This window comes from Vipera berus (assembly GCF_964194415.1).
Source record: "Vipera berus genome assembly, chromosome: 2".
Taxonomy (NCBI): Eukaryota; Metazoa; Chordata; class Lepidosauria; order Squamata; family Viperidae; genus Vipera; species Vipera berus.
Genome location: NC_138203.1, coordinates 194,913,815 through 194,928,842, shown reverse-complemented (window position 1 = coordinate 194,928,842; position 15,028 = coordinate 194,913,815). Strand labels below are relative to the sequence as shown.

General features: G+C 47.2%; 1 protein-coding gene across 1 annotated transcript in view; it reads right to left on the bottom strand.

The window, feature by feature from the left end:
- Window positions 1-15,028, bottom strand: part of SFXN1 (sideroflexin 1) — a 40,236-nt gene that overhangs the window by 18,718 nt on the left and 6,490 nt on the right. The window contains exons 3-7 of the mRNA XM_081320708.1: window positions 14,018-14,188; window positions 11,809-11,907; window positions 2,660-2,735; window positions 1,594-1,679; window positions 86-213 (exon numbers count right to left, since the gene is read on the bottom strand). Coding sequence (XP_081176834.1) covers window positions 86-213; window positions 1,594-1,679; window positions 2,660-2,735; window positions 11,809-11,907; window positions 14,018-14,188 — 560 coding nt within the window. The remainder of the gene's footprint in view (window positions 1-85; window positions 214-1,593; window positions 1,680-2,659; window positions 2,736-11,808; window positions 11,908-14,017; window positions 14,189-15,028) is intronic.

The following is a 15,028-nucleotide window of genomic DNA, read 5'->3' as shown; positions in this document are numbered from 1 at the left end:
AGCACAACAGTATTAGAAGTAATTCTAATTTTTAAGAATTGTTAGAAGAATGTCAGCATTAAACTTAATGGAAGTTAGAACACACCCATTCCTGGAGCAGCCATAAGGATCCTTGAAACCACAACTTGCACAATTGCCTGTTGAGCAGCTTTGGATGATTCACCCAGTCTATTCCCATTTTCGTCTGTAATGGGAATACCATACTTTAGTTCCCTGTTGGGTTTTTAAAAAAGAAAAAGAGCTGAGAAGATCATTGTTTCATTATTAAAGGACTCCAAATGCTTACATCAATGTCCTTTCAAGGTTCAAGACATATTTCACAATCATTTCTGAACTTTTAGTGATCCTTCTGTATATTGTCTGATTTTTAATAGGGCCCATAGGATGTGCAGAATGCCTAAATTGACATCACACCATCATGACATAAGCCTGGCCTCTTTTCCTTGTGCATCATGATATTGCACAGATGGATTTTATGTATACAAGTAGTTCTCAACTTATAACAGTTCATTAAGTGACCATTTGAAGTTACAATGGCAGTGAAAAAAGTGACTGATAACCATTTTTCACGCTTATGACTCTTGCCCATGGTCACATGATCAAAATTCAGACACTTGGCAACTGACTCATATCTATGATGGTTGCAGCGCCCCAGGGTCATGGGATCACCTTTTGAGAACTTCTGACAAGCAAAGTCAATGGGGAAACCAGATTTGCTTAACAACTGTGTTACTAACTGAACAATTGCGGTAATTCACTCAACAACTGTGGCAAGAAAGGTCATAAATGGGGCAAAACTCACTTAACAACTTTCTCACTTAGCAACAGAAATTTTGGGCTCCATTGTGGTCACACATTGAGGACTGACTGTAGTCAATAAGATAGATTTGATAAACTGAAGATCAATTCCTCAAATTTCAATAGCTTAACTAATAGTTAATTAATATGTCTACCCATGCATGACTCTACGTAGTTAACAATTAAAGAGAAATAACAATGAAAACATCTGAAATTAAAACCAACAGAACTAGATAAAATAATAGCCAAGAATATTCACACACACACACAGAGAGAGAGACACAGAAATGGGTTTTTATCCCTACTAGATGGAAAAAACCCCCAGCTTTTTTGTGCCTTGCAAAGCGCAAGAAGTGTCTTTTAGATATTATGTTCTATCCTTAATTATTTTTTGTTTATGTGAAGTCGCTCTAGAAATCCCCCTTTCACAACTTCTCAGATGCAGCAGTTCTTTGAAAACCAGTACATTCCTGGATTGGTGCTGCTGGTAGATCTAAAGGACAAGAATGTTTTAAAAGACCATCCTGATTTCCCAAGTTTGAAAAAAACCCTCATCTCTTTCATAAGCAACTTGGAGTTAACACAGTAACTCTTACATAAAGCAAAACTAAGTATGGGGCAAACATTTCAAAATTCTTTTTAGCTTAACTTAAAAATGATGTATTTCATATGAACATGTTTGGTGTGTGTGTGTGTGTGTGTGTGTGTGTGTGTGTGTTTATGTTGGAGAACACAGTCAGTGATGGTAAGTGCTGCCAGGAAGCCCTGAAGGTCACATGTTATGGTTCATCTTACCTTTGCCTCATTAATGGAATATTAATACAGTTTGCAGCAGCTACAGCAGCAAAAGGAACAAAACGTCCTATAAGTGGTGAAACATGCTGTGGAAAAAGAAGAGAGGGTCATCTGACTATGGCTAACCCTGGTTAATTTTTTTTTCTGACTTAAGCCATGAAGGACGGCAGCAAAAAAACAGCAATAATATTTTATGATCGGCTGTCTGAGGAATGCAGATCGAAACAGCAGAGAATGTGCGGTAACTGTATCTCTTGGTAATGCATTTAAATATTGTTTCTTAAAAGAAAATAATAATAGTTTCCCGCACTGCATTTTTCTGAAAATAGACATGCTGCACTATCATCAATGAACCCAGAAAGCAGAACCTGTTTTCTTTCACTTAAAACAGTAGTGAAACAGTTACTGTAACTTCAATAAGTTTCTCTTCCGAGAAGGAATCTGAAGCAACCTTGTGACTGATTTTAGAATCATGCTACTTTGGTCTGTCAATGAGTCACAATTTACTCAGAATTCTTTTTTTTCCTTGCAGGAAAGATTCTTTTTTATTTGATTCATGAAGTGGACAGCAAAGATGCAGACTCTACATACGCCACAAGGATTTTCTACAGGGCAATTTGAAGGAGGATTTCAATGTAACTTTCAAGAGCCAACTGTACTCAGTATTTATGTGCATCAGCTGCTTACATATTTTCAGTACAAATTGTATTCTCTAAAGAGTTGTGTCTGATGACCCATTTATTTACTATTTATATTTGAATAAATATATGCAAAATATATATGGAAAGATACACATGTACAAACACAATAAGAGAAAACTACATATTTTTGTCTCTGATATCTAGTTTTCTGATTGCAGGGAAGATATATGCATAAGTTACTACTCAGTTAAACCAAGAAATTCAACATGGATCATTCAGTGATCTTATGATAACACAAATAAGAATAAATGCCTTGTTGTTGTTTTTATCAGCCAGGTTAACTTCATGCATATAACAACTGTTATATAAAATTTTCACAACAATCTGCACTATAGTCTCAAACAAGGAGAGAATAATGGAAATACCTTTGTGAGTGCATTAAGTCCTAGAGCAGTTGCAACAGCACCTGTGGTAGCAGAAACATAGGCTGTTCCCAGCTGGCTAAAACAAAAATATGTATGTTTGTATATGTACAAGAACCACATGCTCTGAATCTCAGTTTTTGATTCTATACGCATAACTGGCATAATGCAACCTATTTTATGGCAGCAATACAAACATTGCCAAAAGATAAACTAGGGCTGGGAAGTTTTTCAGTGTTTCTAAAGTCCCTTTTCAAGAACAATAGGGAGTGATAAAGCAATGGAGAAGGTGGATATTGCCCTTAAAAAAAACTATGCTACTTTTACTAAGTTATCTTAATAGACTCCCTTGTTTCATTATGAATCTGCCTAATCTTTGCAGCATAAGCACTTTTAATAGCTCTCCTGAACTGGTCAGTTGGATATGTTCTTTTTTCCCTCTGCATTACTTCTGAATTATAAAATACTGTTCCTTCCAGTTAGAATTGGTTTTTCTCTTTTGGAATTTAGTTCACACATTTCTCTTTAATTTGATCTCCTGAAATTATTAGTTGATCTTCTAATGCTGTTTATTCATTAGTTATATAAATATGCTATATCATGCAGGCATTCAAAGCAATGGGATAAATGTGGCTTTATTTTAGTCGCACAACAACTCCTCTGTAGGATAGGTTGGGCTGAAAGGAAGTGTAAAGTTACCCAGTGAATTACTATGACTATGAGTAAGCTTGAAAATACTTTTCCAGTATTCGGATTTGTGCTTTTATAACTTGCATACATTTATTGGAATTTTTTCATGACTAGATTTCACTAGAACACTTGTAGAAAAAAGATATCTACATTTAGCTTTAAAAAGACATGGCTCTGTGGCAGGTCCATTCCCAGGAATCTTTAGTTTAAGGCCAGGGAACACCTAAGGGGTATATTTGGGTTGGCAATTCATATCCAGCCTTCCCAAGGGTGCCAGGAAGCCATAAAATGGACAGCTACACCAGAGCTGTATAGTTTGGGATCCAGAGCTATGTATGGCCCCTAAAAACCTTTGATGGGACACCTAGTACTCATCCAGAGTTTGCCCCTAATTGTAATTTTTAGATGGCAGAAGGAGGAAGTTATTCAGAGGAATTGTTAACATAATAGCTATATTTAATTCATTCAATTATAACTTTTTTAGATCATATTTTGTTCTGGCCTTGTCTCATTGGAGTGTAGCTCCTGGCATGTAATTTAAAGGCCAAGTGTGGCCTGTAGCTTGTGCAGCAATACTTGGCTATATCTTCTATAGAAAGTGGCTTAAGTAATTTAAACCTACTTTCAACAGAGTGATTTGACATACCGTATATACTTGAGTATAAGCCGAATTTTTCAGCCCACTTTTTGGGCTGAAAAACTCCACTTCGGCTTATACTCCAGTCAACAAAAAAAAAGAACTGTCCCTTCGTTCGGAACAGGCTGCTGAGAGAAGCTGCCTCACCTGCTGCGCCCCCAACAACCGCCGCTGCCGCTTTCCCCCCCCATCGCTCACCCGCTGCCCCCGAAAATGCCGCTGCCTCTTTCCCCCCCCATCGCTCACCCGCTGCCCCCGAAAATGCTGCTGCCGCTTTCCCCCCCCATCGCTCACCCGCTGCTCCCGAAAATGCCGCTGCCGCTTTTCCCCCCCCATCGCTCACCCGCTGCTCCCGAAAATGCCGCTGCCGCTTTTCCCCCCCCATCGCTCACCCGTGCTTTCCCCCCCATCGCTCACCCGTGCTTTCTCTCCCCATCGCTCACCCGTGCTTTCTCTCCCCATCGCTCACCCGTGCTTTCCCCCCCATCGCTCACCCGTGCTTTCCCCCCCCATCGCTCACCCGTGCTTTCTCTCCCCATCGCTCACCCGTGCTTTCTCTCCCCATCGCTCACCCGTGCTTCCCCCCCCATCGCTCACCCGTGCTTTCCCCCCCATCGCTCACCCATGCTTTCCCCCCCCATCGCTCACCCGTGCTTTCTCTCCCCATCGCTCACCCGTGCTTTCCCTCCCCATCGCTCACCCGTGCTTTCTCTCCCCATCGCTCACCCGTGCTTTCTCTCCCCATCGCTCACCCGTGCTTTCTCTCCCCATCGCTCACCCGTGCTTTCCCCCCCATCGCTCACCCGTGCTTTCTCTCCCCATCGCTCACCCGTGCTTTCCCCCCCATCGCTCACCCGTGCTTTCTCTCCCCATCGCTCACCCGTGCTTTCTCTCCCCATCGCTCACCCGTGCTTTCCCCCCCATCGCTCACCCGTGCTTTCTCTCCCCATCGCTCACCCGTGCTTTCCCCCCCAATCGCTCACCCGTGCTTTCTCTCCCCATCGCTCACCCGTGCTTTCCCTCCCCATCGCTCACCCGTGCTTTCTCTCCCCATCGCTCACCCGTGCTTTCTCTCCCCATCGCTCACCCGTGCTTTCTCTCCCCATCGCTCACCCGTGCTTTCCCCCCCATCGCTCACCCGTGCTTTCTCTCCCCATCGCTCACCCGTGCTTTCCCCCCCATCGCTCACCCGTGCTTTCTCTCCCCATCGCTCACCCGTGCTTTCCCCCCCCATCGCTCACCCGTGCTTTCTCTCCCCATCGCTCACCCGTGCTTTCTCTCCCCATCGCTCACCCGTGCTTTCCCCCCCATCGCTCACCCGTGCTTTCTCTCCCCATCGCTCACCCGTGCTTTCCCCCCCAATCGCTCACCCGTGCTTTCTCTCCCCATCGCTCACCCGTGCTTTCCCCCCCATCGCTCACCCGTGCTTTCTCTCCCCATCGCTCACCCGTGCTTTCTCTCCCCATCGCTCACCCGTGCTTTCCCCCCCCATCGCTCACCCGTGCTTTCTCTCCCCATCGCTCACCCGTGCTTTCTCTCCCCATCGCTCACCCGTGCTTTCCCCCCCCATCGCTCACCCGTGCTTTCTCTCCCCATCGCTCACCCGTGCTTTCTCTCCCCATCGCTCACCCGTGCCGCCCCGAAAATGCTGCTACCGCTCGCCCGCTTGCTCGCTTCCTCGCCCGGGGACCAGCACCAGCCAGCCAGCCCGCCGGCGAGAAGCCCGGCCCGGAGGTGAGGTGAGGGAGCGGAGTCGCTCACCCGTGCTTTCCCCCCCATCGCTCACCCGTGCTTTCTCTCCCCATCGCTCACCCGTGCTTTCTCTCCCCATTGCTCACCCGTGCTTTCTCTCCCCATCGCTCACCCGTGCTTTCTCTCCCCATCAAAGATCCTTGGAAGTAATGGTTGGAAAAGTTTGCAAGTCTTTGGGAAAGTTCAAGAAGTGAAAGGAATACCCTCCTCTTGAAAGACCAGATAAGGCAGACAGGGAGATGAAGAGTTCAACCGAGTTTCCTCTTTTGTTCAGGCATCTGCACCCGCTGCTTTTAAACTCGCCGGGCGCTGCAACGGCACCCGTTTTCCCCGGCGAGTTTTCCCTACCTGGCCCCTGCAGAATCGCGGCGGCGCCCCCGGAGAAGCCTACCCCGAGGCTGCAGCCGATTTTTCTTTCTCCAAGACTCTGCCGCCCAGAGCGTTGTTTCTCCCCCTCGTGCGTGCGTGGGATGAGGCGAGAAACCAACAGCCTGCGTCCCTCTCTCTTTATGTATATTTCTGTATATATCTTATCTCGGGATCTAGACCTTTCGAAGGAGAAGGGGCGGCTGGAGTTCGTGAGTTGCTGTGGGACCCAAGGGTTGGGGGAAGAGAGATGGGAGGGAAAAGGGGAGAAACCTGCCGCTGGCTAGTTCTTTGTCTGATCGGGGGAGCCTGAACAAAAGAGGAAACTCGGTTGAACTCTTCATCTCCCTGTCTGCCTTATCTGGCTTTTTGAAACGCACCACCGGCTGCTCCGTCCAGAAGCCCAGATTCGGGAGGGCTGCTTGGCTTCCACTTGAGCCCATCTATGTCCGCGGGCCCCCCCCCACTACCCCTAGACCTCCGCCGCCGGCGGAGGCTGGATCCGCGCTCCGCAGCGGCAGGGCGCGGATCCAGCCGGCGGCAGAGGCTTGTGGAGCACGGATCCAGCCTCCGCCGGCATGCAGGCAAATCCTGCTAAAGGGCTTTCCCCCCCCCACTGGATCCGCGCTCCTTTCTGCAGCGGAAAGAAGCAGGCAGGCAAGGCACGGAGATCCGGAGACCTGCCGACGTTTGGGGAGGTTTGGGGAGGTGCCCAAACCTCCCCAATCATCAGCAGGTCTCCGGATCTCCGTGCCTTGCCTGCCTGCTTCTTTCTGCAGCGGAAATTAGCAGGCAGGCAAGGCACGGAGATCCGGAGACCTGCCGACGTTTGGGGAGGTTTGGGGAGGTGCCCAAACCTCCCCAATCATCAGCAGGTCTCCGGATCTCCGTGCCTTGCCTGCCTGCTTCTTTCTGCAGCGGAAAGAAGCAGGCAGGCAAGGCACGGAGATCCGGAGACCTGCCGAGGTTTGGGGAGGTGCCCAAACCTCCCCAATCATCAGCAGGTCTCCGGATCTCCGTGCCTTGCCTGCCTGCTTCTTTCTGCAGCGGAAAGAAGCAGGCAGGCAAGGCACGGAGATCCGGAGACCTGCCGACGTTTGGGGAGGTTTGGGGAGGTGCCCAAACCTCCCCAATCATCAGCAGGTCTCCGGATCTCCGTGCCTTGCCTGCCTGCTTCTTTCTGCAGCGGAAATTAGCAGGCAGGCAAGGCACGGAGATCCGGAGACCTGCCGACGTTTGGGGAGGTTTGGGGAGGTGCCCAAACCTCCCCAATCATCAGCAGGTCTCCGGATCTCCGTGCCTTGCCTGCCTGCTTCTTTCTGCAGCGGAAAGAAGCAGGCAGGCAAGGCACGGAGATCCGGAGACCTGCCGACGTTTGGGGAGGTTTGGGGAGGTGCCCAAACCTCCCCAATCATCAGCAGGTCTCCGGATCTCCGTGCCTTGCCTGCCTGCTTCTTTCTGCAGCGGAAATTAGCAGGCAGGCAAGGCACGGAGATCCGGAGACCTGCCGACGTTTGGGGAGGTTTGGGGAGGTGCCCAAACCTCCCCAATCATCAGCAGGTCTCCGGATCTCCGTGCCTTGCCTGCCTGCTTCTTTCTGCAGCGGAAAGAAGCAGGCAGGCAAGGCACGGAGATCCGGAGACCTGCCGACGTTTGGGGAGGTTTGGGGAGGTGCCCAAACCTCCCCAATCATCAGCAGGTCTCCGGATCTCCGTGCCTTGCCTGCCTGCTTCTTTCTGCAGCGGAAATTAGCAGGCAGGCAAGGCACGGAGATCCGGAGACCTGCCGACATTTGGGGAGGTTTGGGGAGGTGCCCAAACCTCCCCAATCATCAGCAGGTCTCCGGATCTCCGTGCCTTGCCTGCCTGCTTCTTTCTGCAGCGGAAAGAAGCAGGCAGGCAAGGCACGGAGATCCGGAGACCTGCCGACGTTTGGGGAGGTTTGGGGAGGTGCCCAAACCTCCCCAATCATCAGCAGGTCTCCGGATCTCCGTGCCTTGCCTGCCTGCTTCTTTCTGCAGCGGAAATTAGCAGGCAGGCAAGGCACGGAGATCCGGAGACCTGCCGACGTTTGGGGAGGTTTGGGGAGGTGCCCAAACCTCCCCAATCATCAGCAGGTCTCCGGATCTCCGTGCCTTGCCTGCCTGCTTCTTTCTGCAGCGGAAAGAAGCAGGCAGGCAAGGCACGGAGATCCGGAGACCTGCCGAGGTTTGGGGAGGTGCCCAAACCTCCCCAATCATCAGCAGGTCTCCGGATCTCCGTGCCTTGCCTGCCTGCTTCTTTCTGCAGCGGAAAGAAGCAGGCAGGCAAGGCACGGAGATCCGGAGACCTGCCGACGTTTGGGGAGGTTTGGGGAGGTGCCCAAACCTCCCCAATCATCAGCAGGTCTCCGGATCTCCGTGCCTTGCCTGCCTGCTTCTTTCTGCAGCGGAAATTAGCAGGCAGGCAAGGCACGGAGATCCGGAGACCTGCCGACGTTTGGGGAGGTTTGGGGAGGTGCCCAAACCTCCCCAATCATCAGCAGGTCTCCGGATCTCCGTGCCTTGCCTGCCTGCTTCTTTCTGCAGCGGAAAGAAGCAGGCAGGCAAGGCACGGAGATCCGGAGACCTGCCGACGTTTGGGGAGGTTTGGGGAGGTGCCCAAACCTCCCCAATCATCAGCAGGTCTCCGGATCTCCGTGCCTTGCCTGCCTGCTTCTTTCTGCAGCGGAAATTAGCAGGCAGGCAAGGCACGGAGATCCGGAGACCTGCCGACGTTTGGGGAGGTTTGGGGAGGTGCCCAAACCTCCCCAATCATCAGCAGGTCTCCGGATCTCCGTGCCTTGCCTGCCTGCTTCTTTCTGCAGCGGAAAGAAGCAGGCAGGCAAGGCACGGAGATCCGGAGACCTGCCGACGTTTGGGGAGGTTTGGGGAGGTGCCCAAACCTCCCCAATCATCAGCAGGTCTCCGGATCTCCGTGCCTTGCCTGCCTGCTTCTTTCTGCAGCGGAAATTAGCAGGCAGGCAAGGCACGGAGATCCGGAGACCTGCCGACATTTGGGGAGGTTTGGGGAGGTGCCCAAACCTCCCCAATCATCAGCAGGTCTCCGGATCTCCGTGCCTTGCCTGCCTGCTTCTTTCTGCAGCGGAAAGAAGCAGGCAGGCAAGGCACGGAGATCCGGAGACCTGCCGACGTTTGGGGAGGTTTGGGGAGGTGCCCAAACCTCCCCAATCATCAGCAGGTCTCCGGATCTCCGTGCCTTGCCTGCCTGCTTCTTTCTGCAGCGGAAATTAGCAGGCAGGCAAGGCACGGAGATCCGGAGACCTGCCGACGTTTGGGGAGGTTTGGGGAGGTGCCCAAACCTCCCCAATCATCAGCAGGTCTCCGGATCTCCGTGCCTTGCCTGCCTGCTTCTTTCTGCAGCGGAAAGAAGCAGGCAGGCAAGGCACGGAGATCCGGAGACCTGCTGATGATTGGGGAGGTTTGGGCACCTCCCCAAACCTCCCCAAACGTCGGCAGGTCTCCGGATCTCCGTGCCTTGCCTGCCTGCTAATTTCCGCTGCAGAAAGAAGCAGGCAGGCAAGGCACGGAGATCCGGAGACCTGCTGATGATTGGGGAGGTTTGGGCACCTCCCCAAACCTCCCCAAACGTCGGCAGGTCTCCGGATCTCCGTGCCTTGCCTGCCTGCTTCTTTCCGCTGCAGAAAGAAGCAGGCAGGCAAGGCACGGAGATCCGGAGACCTGCTGATGATTGGGGAGGTTTGGGCACCTCCCCAAACCTCCCCAAACGTCGGCAGGTCTCCGGATCTCCGTGCCTTGCCTGCCTGCTAATTTCCGCTGCAGAAAGAAGCAGGCAGGCAAGGCACGGAGATCCGGAGACCTGCTGATGATTGGGGAGGTTTGGGGAGGTGCGCGCGCACCTCCCCAAATCTCCCCAAACTTCGGCAGGTCTCCGGACGGCGGCGGCTTGGGAGAGGTGCGCGCGATCCTGGAAGCACCGAAGCCTCGGCCGCGCGCAAGTCCTCGGTAAGCTCCGGGCGGTCACTTGCTTCCGTCTCCTGAGGGAAGGGGGGGCGACTGGAGCGGGCGTGTTTCCTCGCCTGCTGGGCGCCGCGATTTGCCCGGGGAACGCGCGGGCCCCGAATGGCAGCGTGGAGCGAGGAAGCGGACAGCCAGGGCTTCCCCGAGAGCCGCGGCCACACAGGGTATTCCTGTGTATTCAGGCTTGCAAAATGGCGGATCGAGCCTCTGCTGGCGGCGGAGGCTTGCAGAACGGCGGATCGGCTTATATTCGAGTCACAAACTTTTCCCAGTTTTTGGGGGTGAAAATGGGGGTCTCGGCTTATACTCGAGTCGGCTTATACTCAAGTATATACGGTAATAGATATTTTCACAAGAGCTGAAATAGATGGACTATCCTTACAATACTGCAAAGCCAAATGCATGCTATAAGGCAGGGGTCTTCAAACTTTGCCCTTTTATGACTTGTGGACTTCAACTCCCAGAATTCGTCAGCCAGGCACACTGGCTGAGGAATTCTGGGAGTTGAAGTCCACAAGTCATAAAAGGGCCAAGTTTGAAAACCCCTGCTATAAGGGGTGCTTTTGTTGAAGATTAGACTATGCTTAGGAAAAATACCTCAACCTCTGCTTTCTACCTTCAATACTGACTTGGCCTTAGTTCCATGAAGAGCTGTTGGGAAAAAAAAATCAAGACGGTGATGCCCTTGCCTCAAGCATAGTGCCTTGACTTGCTGAAGGTCATTACTTCCTAGCAATATACTCCAGGCCACACTGTTCAAAATTTAAATGCAGCTATCTACAGTATTTGTCTAACGTCTCCTTCTATATTTCCCAGGCACCAATTTACATTTTTAAATCACAGGATATTTAGAAAACTCTCACTGAAGCTAGGAACATCGCAAATTGTAACAGTCAGTTGCACATGGCATTTTGAAGTGTTCTGATTCCCATCAGCTGAAATCCGTAATGAATGACTTAGAATGCATTAGTGACCTAATTAGTCTTTTTAACAATGCAAATGATCTTGTGGGATGGTCAACATGCAAAGAAATTGTGTTTAGTACCAGACAGGGATAACTCGGCAGTCATGCATCTAGTAGCATTTTCTATGCTGCTAATATTTACGTGAAGGGCTTTAAATATTTTAAATGCACTATATGCTTATTATATATTACTGTTATTAAATTAGCATCACTTCTATTTTTCCCCATTATAGTTTACCTTGTGCTTATATGTCGTCACGTCAAGCCATTCTATGAAAGACCACATTGCAGATTTAATAATAATCTTAACAAAGCAATTTATGATCCATTATCATTATAGTGCTGAAAGCCATTCAGAAAAAGCAGAGGGCATGCAATTCTCAGAAAAGTGCAGATATGAAACTTGAAATCTACAATAATTTGGCCCCTCTTTTCTGCATCATGGTGATAATTATCACAGTTTTCCATTTTTTTCCTCCCCTTTTTATGGGAGATTCATTAATTATCGGTCAATTAAATTAATGAACCAGCATCCTGAGGTCTATACTGACTCAATAATATCATAGCAATTTAAAACATACTTTTAAACCCATAGCAATTATAGCGACAAAATATTTTCTACAGCAGTTCATGTTAAGCTTCATATTAGACCTAGCTTCAAATTAGAGCACATATTTTATTCAACATACTTGAATTATCTGCTTGGTGCATCTTGATGGCTTTACCTGACATTAATTGGAGCATCTCCACTCCTGTTGGTATAATTTACAATAGCGTTGAAGGATTGATTAATCCATTGCCAGAAGACCACAGCTGGAGTTGTTCTTGGAAGAAGAAAAGGACAATTAATTTTCAATAAAGTTTGATATGAGCTCAGTCTGATAAAGTAACAAAACAGATAAGGTACTGTAGTATATTTAAATTGAATCTATCCTGATGGTAATGAAGTTTCATCCTTTAAACATAGTTTAGATCAGATTAACTCAAGAACAAATCAAATTATTTTGGGTCAGAGCTAAAAAACTCATTCTGAGCTGTCAAAACAACTAAGGATTACTTCACAGAAAAACAGTATACCTACACAAAATGCAGAAATATACAGGTTGTCCTCAACTTATGAAGACAATTGAGCTCAGAATTTCTGTTGCTAAGTGAAACATTTGTTAAGTGAGTTTTGCCCCATTTTATGACTTTTCTTGCCACCGTTAAGCGAATCACTGCAGTTGGTAAATTAGTGACATGGTTGTTAAGTGAAAGTGGTTTCCCAGTTGACTTTGCTTGTCAGAAGTTTGCAAAAGGGGATCACATGACTCCGGGACACTGTAACCGTCATAAATATGAGTCAGTTACCAAGCATTTGAATTTTGATCATGTGACCATGGGGATACTGCAATGGTTGTGTGGGAAATAGTCATAAGTCACTTTTTTCAGTCATGTAACTTTGAATGGTCACTAAATGAACTGTTGTAGGTCGAGGACTACCTGTACGCAAAGTCTTAGGCAAAATGCTATAGTTTCAATATAGCCATGGCTTATCTTATGGGGTCAGTGGGAGAATTATGTCTGCTACTTTCTGCAATGTGCCTTCCTAGTTTGCTGCAGCCAGGGCCAGAAATGGAGGCAATGGGTATTCTTTTGAGGATGGCGTGGCAGAATGTTTTTCATTGCTTGCTAAAGTTTTAATAAAACATTTCCTCTTTTTATCTCAGCTCTAAATCTGGTGTAGTTATTAGAACAGTTCTGGAGCCTGATGGGAGTGTTTGGATTTTTGAAGAACGAAAGCCACCATTATCCTCCTTCCTATGTTATCAGAGTGCTAATTGAGGAGAAAGAATCACAGTAGAAATTTGGGCTCCCACAGCAAAAGCCCTAGCAGATCCCCTTTGTTGCTCATGAAAAGAGAAGCCAGCGGTGGTCTAAGGCCTCTGGGAAACTCTTTTAGAATTGCTTCAAAGAAAGGAAAATAATGTTTTATTCATCTTCTTTGTTATGGTAACAAAGCTTTGGCCGTTTTTCCAATTCACTTGGAAATATTTGATAGAAAATTTGCCTATCAGACAAAATTTGCCTATGCTTACAAGTAGGAAAATATAATTCTTTTTGCTGTTGCCGTTAAATCAAGGACATAAACAGATATCCACTGAGAAGTACAAATTCCTACATTAAAAAGTAAGAAAGCACAGAACAGGCACAAATAAATAACACATTCTGAAGAAGAACTGGCATGCCACTATTAGACTAGAACTGTCAAAATTTATTCTGAATTCTCTTTGTTGGGTGCTTTAAATCAGAGTTCCTCAACCTTTCTGGGTTGGCGGCCCAAGGGGGGAGAGAAGAGGGGATAGTTTTTTGGGAAGGGGCGGCACAAGCGGGGCCAAATGCCTCGCGCATATGAGGCTCCAAGCAGCCGTTGCTTGCACAAGTGGGGCCAAGAAGGTCACCCATGACACTTGCGCAAGTGAGGCTCTGAGCGCCTGCAACACTCACACAAGGCTCTAAGTGCCTGCAATGTGTGAGTGGGGCCGTGAGCACCCACAACCCTAATGTGAGTGGGGCCACCACCTCTGTGACGCTTGCATGAGTAGGGCTGTGCACGCACGCACCAGCCAGCCACTCATGCGGCCCGGTTGCAAATAGTAGTGGGCCGCGGCCCACAGGTTGGGGACCCCTGCTTTAAATAATAGGATGAGAATTTGGTCATGTCATTGTAAATGTCATGATAAAGACAGAAGCATCTGAAGCTCATATCGTAACTAATTCTAGAGAAAACTGTTTATCAGTACAAATGAGGAAATCATTAGTGAAAAGGCAAAGTGTTCCCTTTAGCAGTCTTACAGAATATTCAACATATATCTCTGATATTTTTTAAAACCCAAGTCTTAAAAAATATTTATTCCATTCACGACTATTTATCAGTAAGTTATGACTACTTACCTATAAAAAGTCATCATGAAGCCAGTAATTGTCATGTTCATAGGCACCTGAGCAGACATACGGCCAATCAAAACCATCTTTTCACCAGTATCTGGATGGAAGGCTGAATCATAGATATATTTTGCTCTCCAGAGTTCATCTTCTGTTAACCCAGGGGCCACAATGCCTTGTCTTATGATTAGCGGAAATACATACAAATATTTAATCATTAATATAATACTACCAATATTTTAGTTCCCAAAGGTTAAGGAATATTTTTAATGTATAAATCATATCCCCTTTTTAAAAAAAAAACAAAACAAGTTTTATTGGTTTTCCAGTTTAACAACTATATATTTAGAAAGCATCATGGTGACTGGGTAATCAAAAATTCAATAATAGAGTTTTTAGTACATAGTTCAGGTTACATACAACATATTCAAGCTAATAGATTTCCAAAAATAACGTGGTCAGTTAAAAAGTTTGTCAATCCAGTTTTAGTTGTATCCATGTCCTGCTATTAAATTTTACCTAATTTTGATTTAAGTTATGGTATTCAAGTTAAACCTTTGACATCTCAAAAAATACTCACCGCCCAAATTTCCCATATTCCACTACACCATATTTCACTACACTACACAGAATAGCTGAATAACTAATCCCATTTCACATCCTGATACTTCATATGTTATAGATAGAACAAGCTATATTTGTCAATCTACATCTACTTGCACATACCGGTAATCAAATTCTGTTTTAATTTTTAGTTAATTCTTAATTCTTAAAGTATTCAGACATCTTGTAACATCGGACATAGGATCCATAAACCAAATTTCCATTAGTTCAGTATACAAACTATGATATCTAAGATAAGCCTAATAAATTCATGAGCGCATTCTAATTTTATCTCATAAACATTTTCTATTTCAGATCTTAATAGATCACAAATTACTAAAAGAGTGCCCTTAATAGGTCTTTAATAGCTCAACTATTTCTATATCTATGTCTGCTCTTTTCAAAATTATCAACACT